The 13,597-nt window shown below is 36.9% G+C and overlaps 1 protein-coding gene across 1 annotated transcript; it reads right to left on the reverse strand.

The window, feature by feature from the left end:
- Positions 1-1,793: 1,793 nt before the first annotated feature.
- LOC118241143 (cytosolic phospholipase A2 gamma-like) lies at positions 1,794-12,524 on the reverse strand. Its single transcript, XM_035525053.1, has 16 exons — positions 12,484-12,524; positions 9,446-9,504; positions 8,997-9,108; positions 8,380-8,522; positions 7,410-7,608; positions 7,198-7,303; positions 6,883-7,023; positions 6,123-6,224; positions 5,888-6,010; positions 5,520-5,639; positions 5,367-5,398; positions 5,001-5,019; positions 4,525-4,605; positions 3,709-3,863; positions 2,136-2,301; positions 1,794-1,972 (listed from the first exon to the last, which is right to left on the reverse strand). The coding sequence occupies exons 2-16, from the start codon at positions 9,460-9,462 to the stop codon at positions 1,794-1,796; spliced, it is 1,695 nt and encodes a 564-aa protein (XP_035380946.1). The 5' UTR covers positions 9,463-9,504; positions 12,484-12,524.
- Positions 12,525-13,597: the final 1,073 nt, after the last annotated feature.

Here is a 13,597-nt window from a genome sequence, read left to right on the forward strand (position 1 = left end):
GTGAATTCATTAATACCGACTGAGTACAGTATAGGCATATTTCGGACTCAGCTTGCTTGCATGTCCCACCCAGCCGTCTTTTGTAGCAACCCATGCCTTGTCTCCAGTTTCATGACGTGGGGCTTCTATGGCAGAGCACAACTGTTGGTGAGTTTCCTTCCATATCTGTTCCCTGCGTTACACCACGTCTGGACAAGTTACAAACTACTGTCTATATATAATGTCTAATTGGTTCACATTTCTATTAAACACAATTAGGAGTGATTAACAATTTGTTTACAATAAGCATGAGGTGTGCAACAAACAAATTAAGTGATATGGATGAACAACAGATAATCTACTCATGTGGATGTGGGAAGAAAAATGTTGGCTGTCCTGGTAAGGGTTTGATTCTGATGGAATTAGTTACTTGAAGTATCACAGGTGCTTGAAGTATAACCAAGCTTGACAGAGCTTCCTGCATTCCAATCTGTGATTTTTATGACACCAAAGTAGAGGGGGAAGGGGCGGAAATCCAGGACAGCATGATAAGTTATCAGCTAGGCTATTAATGTCATTGATGCTCAGCATTATGGTACCAGAGGGGTCCTGGCTCCTGTCTCCGTGGCCCGGGGGTGAGAGAAAGCCTACCCTGAGCAGGCCAGAGTTCCATCAGAGGGATAACTTGTCTATCTTCACTACAATATCAAACTCATCTGCTCAAGGCTGGGTGGGTCTTGTAGGTTTGAGGATCAGCAGGTTATGGGGGCCTGTTGGGTTTGAGCATTACCAGGCTGTGTTGGCTGGGTGGGCCTGATGGGACAAAGTATAGTCCTAATGCAGGAGAGATATGCACATAGTGTACATCCAGACCCAGCCAGAATGTTATACTGCTCTGACCAACCTTGTACACTGATGAATATGTTCAAACACCATATGGGGAACTAACTTTAAAATAAACACATAGTGGGGATCTGGGAATATAAAGTGTTCAGGACAGATCCGAAAAGACAGGAGATGAGGGGAAACAGGAGAGGACTAAAAGGAAAGCTTCATATTGATCTAGGCAAAACTAATATAGGTGTTGTGTGTCTACCTCTGCCTGCATTTCAATGACTTAACAGATTTGAAAGAACTACATTTTATATTTTAAAGTACTGATTAGAAAGCAAGTTTGTTGGGAATAACTGCAACCTTATCTTTCTGAAATCATGCAATTTATTTATGATTATGACTTTCTGATGTGACACCAAATAAACCACTACAAATACAGTAAAGATTTAACACACAGTTTAGATCAATTAAACTGAAACAACTCTGTTGCTCAATTGAGGGAGTTGGAGACAAAATGTGCTAGAATTCCAAAAAAAAAAAATCCATGTCCAACAATATACATGAATATTTGATTATGTACTAATATTTATATATGTCAGTTACATTAAAAGCAACTGTAGCAGTACAAACACCCCAATAAATTGGCAATAAAAGTTATGATGAGATTAATTGTGGCACCATCACTATCAAATTTATATACCCATTAATATCCATACATGAAATAACACTCACTGTGTATTAATATTCTTACATGTCAGTTAGTTAAAAGCAATAAACTGAAATTCCTGTACCAACAATAAGAAGTTGTATTCCTTATTCCAGAGATGTATGGCCAAAGAGTACTTATTAAAAAAGCAAACAACATCTATTTAATCAGACACAAAATGATTATAACCTTTTGTTGATTAATTAATAGAATGCTTATAGACTACCCAGTTATAAAGATGTATGTTGTCACATTCTCCAAAATAATGCATTTCTTAATTTGGTTTTGTTGTCCAATGCTTCTTCCTTTTAATGACTTTTTCTATCTCCTTCAGGAGTTTCTCCTTTGTGTTTGTGATATTTAGACCAGCTTTCTCCAAAAGATCATTGATCATTTTATCATTGTAAGACAACTGAAAGGTGTGATATATGTCTTTCCACATCTTAACTTCACCTGAGGAAACACAGACATCAGTCACTTACAGTATTGCTATTTTACAGTTACTTCAATTCATGATTAGAGAAACATGTTGTTTGCGCTTGTAGTTTGCATGCGCAAGCTAGATAATGAAGCTGGATACACTTATGAAGGTCTGTTTACTGAATATTATAGTTACCTTTACAGTTAACAGTATTAAAAAGAGGCATGTGAATCACAACTGGAGCATTGGGGTTGTTCTTAAACACATAGAAGTCCTTTGGTTCTTCTTCATTCTCTGGCAGTTCAACTGTAGGGAACGGGATCTGAAGATCTTTACACATCTGAGCAGCTTTATCCACTGTCTATAAGGGATAAAACAGAATGCCCCAAATTAGCTGTGTGTGACTGTGCATGTGTGCTTGTGTCTACAATAACAGTTCTAACTGAAATTATAATCATGTATGAACATATGAATTTATTGCTTAATTAACTACTAAAATAGCCTCTGAGAACTAAAGAATAAAAAATCTTAAAAACACCACAAGCATTTGTAAAATATTTCATTTTTTTCCAACTCATGAGAATGAGCAAGAATCTTGTAGTGAAGATGGATTTTATGTTTAATCTTTTTTTTTTTTCCAAGGCATCTTTATAGACTACTGTACAGTTGTGCTATTAGCTGGGCCAGCTGGTCTGTCAGTAGGTTAGATGTGGGAGAAGCGTTGCATGAAAATTTAATTTTAGCTAAACTGCTTCTAAAATATTTCTAAATATATGGGCTAGATTAGAGATATTCATTCATCTTCTAAACCACTTATTCTAGTTCAGGTGTGTGAGGGACCATAGTCTATCCCAGCAGCACAGGGCACAAGGCAGGAACTGACCCAGAACACAGCAGGATTCCATCACAGGGCAGGAACCAACCCAGAACAGGGTCCATCATGAAAATGTATGTGATGTAAAGTTATGTAAACTTCTGACCACAACTGTACATGACCGCTCAGTCTGAGTACAGGTGATGTGCTCTTTAACATGAAATAGTACTTTTCCACTTTTAGCCTTTATATTGTCTATGACATTGCAACAAATTTCATTATTTAGCTAGATACATGGTGATGATGTCGCTAAATTATTTCACTAACAGCAAACTGCACAAGACGGCTAAAACATTTAAAACTGCTAATGTTTTCCAGTCCCCAGTGAATAAAATGCGTCAGATAAGTACTCCTGGTTTCTGTTGTACTCCCTGGGCATAATGCTGGTATGGAAGGTTTTAGCATATCAGACCCTGAGATATAAAACTTATTCATGCTCGTGGTGCTGTGGTCTCATACCATGTTTTACCTAAATACCTGCCTATATAAACAAAAAGCCTGTTTACACTTGGTCATTTCATATGTCACATCTGAGGCTTCCAACCTGTCCCATAACGTCCCACGCCCCATAATGCCCCAGTCTGTTCTCAGTCCCCAGTCTATTGGTGTTACCTGTATGTAGTTTCTCTTATTGTTTTCTTTAAATCTACCTGTGCCTGTTGATCATTGCAAAGTCTCTTTCAGCAGTTTGTATAGTGTCTAAGCTGTTCTGTTGTTTGTGCCTGATAGTTTTGGTTTTAAACTTTCTGCTCGTCCTACTTGGGTTTTTTTTTTTTTTTAACTGTAGGGTATCTTTAATATTTAAGTAAGTGTGTGTGTGCGCGTGTGTGTGTGTGTGTGTGTGCACGTGTGTGTGTGTGCGTGTGTGTCTGCACGCGTGTGTGTGTGTGTTACCTCAAAGGGATCTCCATCACTGAAGTCAAGGGAAATGATGAGGTCAACATTGCGTTCCTTTCTCAGTACAGAGAAATAGGGTGAGTTGAGTAACAGACCAGTGTCCTCATATTGTCTTGTCTTTGACTCTAGGATGCTGGGATGAACTTCATCAACTGTTAATGAAAGATAAAGAATACTAATTATATAAGATTAAGTTAGTTGTTCAGGCACTTTGTACAATTTCCTTTTTTGCTTCTAATAAATCAGGTATTAAAGTTTCTACAATGGTGGGAGAAAGTGGAGGAAATGAAGCAAGTCAGTAAGGTGCTGGTGAGTCTGTAAGTAGATATGACAGACAGCAATGATGGCAATGTTGGGCTACAAATTAATGTGGAAGGGTTACTAAAGTGATTGGATGAATCTTAAATTAGGATCTCCCAGATTAAAGATTAAAGAAAATCCATGTGTGAACCAGTGGAGGACATCACAAAATGTGAGTAACTAACTGACACAGACATACTATGGACTCTCAACAGAGAGGCTGTTAAATGACAGTTGGAGTCACTTCAGTCAATTGAGGTTTTATGATTCAATAAATAAAACCTTTCTACGGTAGAAGTCTGGCAAGAAGATTTTGTTTTGTTATGGATACCTTGCAACTTTAAAACTGGAATGTTAAAAATTGTTATCCATGATAAACACACACAATAATAATAAATATTTAATAAATATGAAATTGATAACCTTTACATAACCTTGAGGGAGACATAGACAAGATAGCCATTACACAAAAAAGCATCAAACCACAAAATGAAAAGTAGAATTATTTCCCACCTGTCATTTTGTAGAGAAAGTTGTAATGTGTTCCCCAGTCCCACTGCCAAACTTTCCTCATGCATTTAGCAATCACAATGCCTGACAAGATAAAATAGACAGATCGAGGCACTTCTACCTGATCTTAGTTCTGAATTTCAACAGGCACAAATTACCAGTAGAAAAAACAAATTGCATTTAATAACATAAATATTTAGAGTATATAGAATCACTCCAGAACAAGTCCTAATGTCTCTTGGTTAACAAGACCTTGTAACACATATCACATTTGGACAGAGCTGCCACCATTTTGTCTTGAACTAACATGATCTGTGTTTAATGGAGTTCTGGAGTTCTCTGTCACTTCCTGATGACATTTACCAGGCCTTGCCTTTATTCCACACTACAGGCTCTGGTAAAAATCAGAAGAAATCTGTTAACATTCATAGAATTGATTGAGCAGAGTTTGGCTTCTTGAATAAGATTTTATGAATTGCCACAGAATACTTGGTCATTCTAAAACAAAGGTTAAGAAAATTTAAAAAAAGGAAATCAGATTATAATGTAATAATAAATTAATTATTTGAATAATATTTATTTTACACTCAGTAAATGTCTTTTTTCATTAGTACTATGAAGAAACAGTATGAAACACCAGGAAAAGTAGTTGTTCTTCCATTCCTCCAGTGTATTTGTTTCACACAGGCTAATTGAATATTAAATGAAAGCAAGAATCACAATTTCTGCCATGAACACACAGAGGAAATACCAAAAAAAAAAAATTACCAAAAGAAGCCAAATCCCAAATCTTGCTGGAATTACTGGATGTGTGCAGCTCCTCTATCATAACTGTAGTTTCACACAGGATTAGGAAGAGATGTGTTAGTTTTACTTTCTGCCATGTACACACAAAAAGGAAATACATTACCAAAAGAAGTCCCTTACAAATCCAAGGTTCTAAAATCACATTGTTTAGAAAATCCATCAGTAATGCACAGCTCTGGGTCACTACTCACCCACTGTCTTTGGGAACCAGTGAGGGAGACAATCACACACTTTCAGTGTGTAGTTGCTTAAGATCTCATCTGTGATTGGTTCTTGAAGTTTTACCTCATTTCCTTCTTTATCATGCTTTTCTAAAGAAAATGTTTATCATGTGTATCTTTTTAAATGCCACTACAAACTAGTGATATAATAATAACTAAATAATAATACCTTATTATAAAAAGCCATATTGAATATTGGGTCAGCAGAACCCCATAATTATTAAGTTATTATATTAAATACCTATTTATTACTTCAGATTAGATGTTAGGAATGAAGATGTTAGTTTGAATAAGCATGCACTGTTCTTTGAATTATGAAATGTTTATATGAACACAACCTTTCAGTAATTCATTCATCTTGGTTATGTCATTTTTAAGATCCTCTCCATTGAAGAAGTGAAGATTCAACTCCAGGAGGGTATGCATCACCAGCTCATCATCATTGCTAGCTGATATATTTGCTAAAATAAACAGATTGACCTTTACAATTAGTGTTTGTTTTTTGTTTTGTTTTTTTCAGAATTGAGCTGTTAGGTGGATTGGGGCAGGATGCAAGTGCTGAGTAGAACTTACCTTTTAAAACTAAGTTTTTCAGACCTGTGCTCAATTTGAGTAGCCCCTTAAAAATTGTTTTTTTTATCTCTTCTCCATCAGCTAGTGCACTACCACACAAACCTGTAGATTCAAAAGAAATTAACATATGAGAGCTGTGTAAGATCCAATTTGATCATAAAATTAGCACATTTCAACAGAATAGTTACTGAGCACTTTCATCTTTTCTCCATTTCAAACTTACATCTGGTGGGAATGTGATGAAGTTTGACTCTAATGGTTTAACAACGTGAGAATTGCTTGGCTTGTGGTTAAATAATGAAAATTGTTGCAAGAATCAACAATATCAGTGATGTCATATAAAAAATAATAACAATAATAAAAGAAACAGACGAAAAATTGCACAAATGGAAATCCCTGTACTATAATGAGAGGGAATTCAGTTTGATTCATCAACATGTGCAGCTGGTAACTGTCAATTTGTTTTTGCAAACCTGGATATTAAAAACCATCTCAATAAAAAGACAAGCTGCACCTCTGAGCATGGCATAACAGGAGGCAATTTGTTTTAGATATATAAAATTATAGAAAATATACTGTCTTCTTTCTAAGAGCTTTGAAGGTTTAAACACAAAGTGTTTTGGTGTAAATCTCACTCCATAGAGGAAAGAGCAGCAGGTACTCTTAGAGGTATTAATCTGTTTCTTAAGCTTTATTTACAAAATTCATAAGAAGTGTAGAAGAGTGAAGGTTAAACCCCACCCCCTTTTTCAGGTATTACCTTGTATGTACAGCATGTCAAGCTCAGGCTGTTCCTCAGTTTTTGCCCCTTTCTCAAACCGACTTCCCAAACATTTGGAATCCACAAAGGCTCCGGTGAGGGAGTAGCCACACTCATGTGGAGTGATCTCAAACCAAGAGTCTATAAACAGACAATATAAACATTTAATTCTATCATACCCCTATACTCATGTAGTGATCTCAAACAAGCACCTACAAACTATAAAAATGTAATTCTACCCTAATCATATACCCATGCACATTCATACACATATATAAACACACATACACGCATACATATGTGCATAAAAAATACCTTTACACAGTGTGTCATATTTGGACTTCTTATCAATCACTGTATAGATGGGATATGGGTTTTTAGTGTGCTGACCCCTCTGTTCTGTGAGAACTTGTTCATCAATCTGCAAAGACATTACAGACTGCAGTGTATACATCTTGAATCACTACATGAAAATAGCTCTTAAAAACGTACTTTCTGACTACTGGATCTGTGGACACTGTTCTTACCTCTTTCACTACACTAGACACAATTAATACTGCCCAGATATCGGTTATGCTGAAGTTGTCCTTTTCACACATTTTCCTTAATTTGCAGCATGTCTTGTGGTAGTTGACTTGATCACTCGTAAGTTTTTGGATGATGTTTTGTTTCACTGTCTCCATTTGTTTGGACCAGTCTGGTTCTTGGTACGCTGATGCCATGCACCTTCAGAGATCAGGGAGAATCACAAAGATTACATTAACAATAACAATGTTTATATTAAAAAGAATACAATTTTTACATTAAAAACAACATAATGTTTACATTAAAAAGGAACACAATTGTGACAGCATGGCCACCTCCTCCTTGACTCCTCCCCATGTCAGTGTGATGTGTGTGTGTGTGTGTGTGTGTGTGTGTGTGTGTGTGTGTATCTACCTGCTTATGCCTCTCGTTAGTTGGTTATGTGCTACACCTTTCTCTCATCATTAGCACGTATATTTAAGTGCTTGTATGTAAGTCAGTGTTTGTCAGTGTTTAACTCATATGCTTAGTATTGTAAGACTGTGTCTGCTGTGGTTTGCCTTGTATGGTAATCAGTCAAAGCAGTTTTCGTTCTTCATGTTTGCTGTTTGGTTCATCATGTTAATAAACGTCTGTGTCATGTGAACCATGGCTTGTATTTGCCTCCTGCCTTTCCACCCTCATCACAATATTTACATTAAAAAGGAACACAATGTTTTTAATGTAAAGGTACAACCTACAGGTCTCATATAATTGGATTTCTCCCTCAGGAATAGAGTTGACAAATATGGATACTAAATTGCTTTTGTTGAATGTGTACATTTAATTCATATTTGTTTATGTGCATTTTTGAAAGAATTAGTTTTTTTATAGAAATGAATGATGTGCCATATTCAGGATGAACACTGAGGTGCTGCTCTATGTGTGGACATAATTAAGAAGTTAGAATATCTAGATGTTCAGTATCAGTACCAAGTAGATCCAGAGACGCCACTGAGATACATGATGCAGTCTAGCAGTTTCTCTTCACTCAGCTGGCTCAGTGACCCCAGCAATCCAATCATAGCTCTCTCCCCACCACCAGAGCCCAGCACAGCAATGTTGGGTACCTCGTCCTGCAGTCATTAGAACACAACACACACCCTAAACCCACCACACATCTAGGAGACCCCCTGTCAGTCCACAAGCTTCAAACAGTTTTTGTAACACAGGCTTGTTGAAGACCAGGCACATTCACAGATATAATACTGATGGTCAACGTTTTGAAATATGTACAGATATTGTACAGATCTGAAGAGAATGACATAATGTTAGCATCAGCACTCCAATGTGACCACCCTATGAGTTGTGTGAGGAGCAGGGGTGTCACATCCTAATCTTAAAACTAAACTAAACTAAAGCCATGTGTGTCCCTACAGCACCAGTAAAAACAAGAACAAAAACATGTTTTATATTTATTTGTAGATGCTTATATTACACTCCCAATATGCTGGTTTGAGCAAAGATTCAAATAGGCATAATTATTTGTAGCATAAAGCAATTGTAACAATTGTATAAGACTGAGGAATATATTTAAGAATCTGATTCACCACACTGCAGGATATATTGTGATGCTGAAGACACTGAAGAACAGTTGCTCTCCTTTTGGCCACATGTTGACTCTCATCCTCATTCAGAGAGTGGCCAATTCTCACTTCACTGCTACACACACAGTATACAATAACAGGTAAAACAGTCTTGCCCCAATCCCACTGGTCATGTTTAACACCACCGTTCATATATGGTGTCTTTCACTGTCATGAAAGTGTTTTGAAGTTTTGTTGCGCTGGGCCAATGTAGCATGATCATGCATAGACAGGAATAAGCATTCACAAATACAAAATGTAAATAAAAATGTAGAAGAATGTGAATAGTACATTAACCTGAAATGCTATTTTAAAATTACTGTACTATATTACTCTAACATATGTTAACAATCACAATTTGATTAAACTAAAAAAATAAAATCTTAAAAAAAAAAGTAAAATCATAAAAATACCTTCTGGGGCTGTCCATCTGCAGGGATTAAATGGGGCCAGGGAAGTAAAAGGAGCAATTCTGAGAAGAGACAAGCATCATTTTGTGAACATTTGACAAAAGTCTTGTCACCTAAGAAAACCAGGCAAACCTTAAAAAAGTGATGTGAACTATCAACATGTCATCTGTCCCTCCAGAAAGTCTTATACTTAGGACCATTGTTATTCAGTGTTTAAGGACAGTGACAGAGCAAAATCATTCAGCAAATCAGAGAGCAGCATTTTTCTCGTACCTGCATATAAACAAACATATTTTTAGTATAGCTACAGGAGAGAACTGCCACTCGTTACAGAGTGTACTGTCAGAAATGTGATCAAGAGGATGTTTGTAATAAATGTGTCAGGTCCAGACTGTATATGTTTATTCAGGGTCTGTGCTTTATAGTTAGCACCTTCTTCAACATGTCCATGATGATCTTCAACATGTTTCTGGTTCAGTCTGCTGTCCCCACATGCCTTAAAAAGAGGGTAGTTTCTGCTAGAAAAGAGGGTGATTTCTTCTTATCCAAGTGACTATCGACAAATGACTATGATCAGAAGCACTCACTTCCATCACTACAACAGTAGAACTCACTATCATCACTACAAAAGTAGCACTGTCTCTTATCACTAGATCAGAAGCACTCACTCCCATCGCTATGAAATGGTCCGATAAACTGGTCAAGAATTTCATCTGCTCCTCCCTGCCAAAATACGTGAACCCTCTACAGTTTGCATATCATCCATACAGATCAAAGGATGATGCCATTTTACACCTCCATCATACCTCATAATGTCATCTGACCAGCAGGCAAGTGTATTATTCCAGAATTCTCTTCATTGACTACAGTTTGACATTTAACACTATATGACACACATACTCACAAGAAAACTAGTGGACATGGGACTGAGTACTTCTACTGGGCAGGTGGATCTACAGCTTCCTGACTGGCAGGTCACAGGCAGTGAGAGTAGGATGGCACATTTCAGCACTCTCAGACTGAACACTACAGCCCAACAGGGATGCGTCCTGTGTCCTGTGCCTGTTGCTGTACTCCCTCTACATGTTCCCACACACAGCTCTAACACCATCGTCAAGTTTGCTGGCAACACTTCTGTGACTGGACTGATCACAACATTGATCCCACTCAGTGCAGTATCTGACTCAGTACGGACACAGCAACAGACTGTTACTGATGGTCAGCAGTTCAAAAGATCTGGTGGTAGACTTTACAAGGAAGCAGTCAAGAAGTTACTTGCTCCTCACCAGTGACACAACACCAGTAGTGAGAGTGAGCAGCTTCAGATACCTCACTCTCAAACGTTGGACACATCACATAGACTCAACAGTCTAGAAAGTGCAGCAATGCCTTTATCTACTACAGAGACTGAGGAGATTTGAACCCTCACCACCCACCACCAGTTTCTACCACAGCACGACACCAAGCAGCCTGATAGGGAGCAGAAACAGCACCAACCACATCCACAAGGCTCTGCAGTAGGTGGTGTGATTTGTGGAATATATCATTGGTGGAGCTCTTATACACCTACAGGACATCTACACCAGACGCTGTGCTGGAGGATCATCACAAAATCCAGCCATACACATTATGTCCTCTTTACACTGCTGCCATAAGGAAGACACTACTCCAGCTTGAGGAAGAACTCCGAACACCTCAAAAGAAGCTTCTTCCCATGGGCAGTGTGTATTGTGAATGACGCCAACACACACTATCTAAACTTCCTCCATGCCAGCTGATCCCAGCACTGACCTCCACAAACACCAGCACTTTAAACAGCACCTTAAATGATCTTTCATCCTATGTGTGAACAGTCATATACATCTCATGAACAATGACCCACATCTGCTCGTAATTTCATATTACTTTTATTACATTTATATAGTTTGTACATTGAGTCTATATTCTTGTTCCATTGTTACAGTTTGTATATATATATTTACTTTATTATTCATTACCTATAATGAATCGGTCATAATCGTGCACCTTAAATTTCCATTTTTTCTGATTTCTACATAATTTCATATTACCTTCTATAGTATTAAAGCAAATTATACATACATATTATATCAATATATGTCACGGTTAGTCCCTCCCAGCTTCTGTGTTCCATGTTTTCCGTGTCTTGTGTATTTTAGTTCCCTTCCGTAGTTTCGTTTTCTCTGGCCCTCGTTTGATTGCTCACACCTGCCCGTCTACCCTGTTAAGTTCATGTATTTAAACCCTGTCTTCCCTGTGTTTTGGCGGTTCGTTATTTGAATGCGTGTATTTATGTGGTTGTATCAAAGCTCCTCTGTGTTTCAAAGCCTTCATTTATGCTGGCCTGTTTTGTTATCCTAGTGTTCGTTCTTACTAGCGTCTTTGTTATAGCTTGCTTCCCCTGTCTGCCTTCGTGTGTCTTTACTAACCTTCGTTTATCCTAGCCCTTGGTTTATTTATGATGTATCCCCGAAATCTCCGTATTGTCTCTTTGACCCTGGACTACCCTAACGACTACGACTTTGGATTTGCCCCTAATAAATTTTGGTCTTCTCTGCACATGCGTCCTTAGAGCTCACCGTTACAATATATATAATCATAATCATAGTATACATTGTAGTATATATTAATATATAATGTGTTATTTCACGGGTTCTTCATCCTTTTAATTGCTTCTGAAGGTGAAACCAGTTTTCTTGATATGTATACATACTTTATAAGTCTCCTGTCTGAAATATCCTGTTTTTGTTCCATACTACAGTTTTACATTTTGCTACCTCTTACCTTTACTACAGTACACTTACAGAATACACAGTACATGAGAGTGAATGAGCATCTAATAATGAATGTGTGTAAAGAACATCAGCAGTGGTAGATTGTGATGACCTTTAGATAAATGAAGGCATTGTTTATATGTACTCATCAATTCACCATCAAAGAACAATCTATGAACTATAAAAACCCCAGTTAATACAAGACAGCTGCTAAGCTTTTTAAAAAATAGCTTAATAAAAAGCACATACCTTCACTGAAGTCTTCACAAAATGTTAAACTTCAAGGTTTAATAACTAGAGTTAGTTTGTGGCTGTTTGAGAAAAAGGGACACCTTTTATAGGTACAGGCCTTCAAACCGAAGAGGAGGAGTTAACAGTTTCCAAATGATTCAAACCTTCTACAGATATGGCTGTGTGCTTGTGTGTGTGTGTGTGTGTGTGTGTGTGTGTGTGTGTCTGTGCTTTTGTATATTTAAATGAATTGATAAATAGTTATGTAAATGATTTTAACTTAATAATAAATACAAATATTAACAATATCCATTTCCATTTCAATAAGTTGTTTAAACTTAGATTTTATTAATTAAACAATATAATAAAGCATTTCATTAATTATTTATTGCTTCAATAATAATTTCCTAATGATTTGTCTTTGCATATTTCTATACTAATTTTATGCAAAAATATATTCCAAATATGAATCCAAACATATAAATGTTTTTTATGTTTATTAATGTCCATGTTAAGTGTGTTAAGTGTGTTAAGTGTATAATGGCAGGGCCTATATTCAGTCATAAACAGGATTTGATTTGTGGCCCCACCACCCTGACACCTCCACTACTACTGATTATTATCAGTGCCTGATCATTCACATGCTGTCAGTCTAGCTCAACAATAATTAAAATCAATAACTTCTAGAAACAATACCTCCCTCATTAAAGTTTCCATCTTATATAAATATGTTTGAAATAAATAAAAAATTGATAATATTATATAAAGCAGATCATCTGAAGCACAAAAACAGTTCAGCTTGCAAAGTTCCTGCTACAATAATGACCTTTAGGTGGGTAATGCAGGGTGCATTTTTTACTTTTCTTCTGTTTTGTTCAGAAAGGCTCACATGGTTCTCAGCCATCCAGTTGAAGCAGGAACCTCTTATAAGCAGGTCATTTTAAACCTTTCTGCAGAAAATCTTCATTTAAAGATCAAAGCATCTATTATGATTTCTGCACTGTAACTTGTTTACCTTATTTCCTCAATTCATGGTAGTTAATGTAGTCAGGTACAGGATACATTCATAGGACTACTTAGCCTCAAGTTCCAGGTGACAGTTTGATAGTGAATAGCAGAGGGAAAGATAAGA

This window comes from Electrophorus electricus, chromosome 4, assembly GCF_013358815.1.
Source record: "Electrophorus electricus isolate fEleEle1 chromosome 4, fEleEle1.pri, whole genome shotgun sequence".
NCBI classification, from domain to species: Eukaryota; Metazoa; Chordata; class Actinopteri; order Gymnotiformes; family Gymnotidae; genus Electrophorus; species Electrophorus electricus.

Bases quoted from the DNA above. Each gene is read 5' to 3' on its own strand.
- LOC118241143 (XM_035525053.1), bottom strand. The intron at 8,523-8,996 runs GTGAATCAGATT...TAATGACTGCAG, and splicing joins ACAATATATCCTGCAGTGTG to GACGAGGTACCCAACATTGC. The intron at 7,304-7,409 runs GTAAGAACAGTG...ATGTCTTTGCAG, and splicing joins TGTCTAGTGTAGTGAAAGAG to ATTGATGAACAAGTTCTCAC.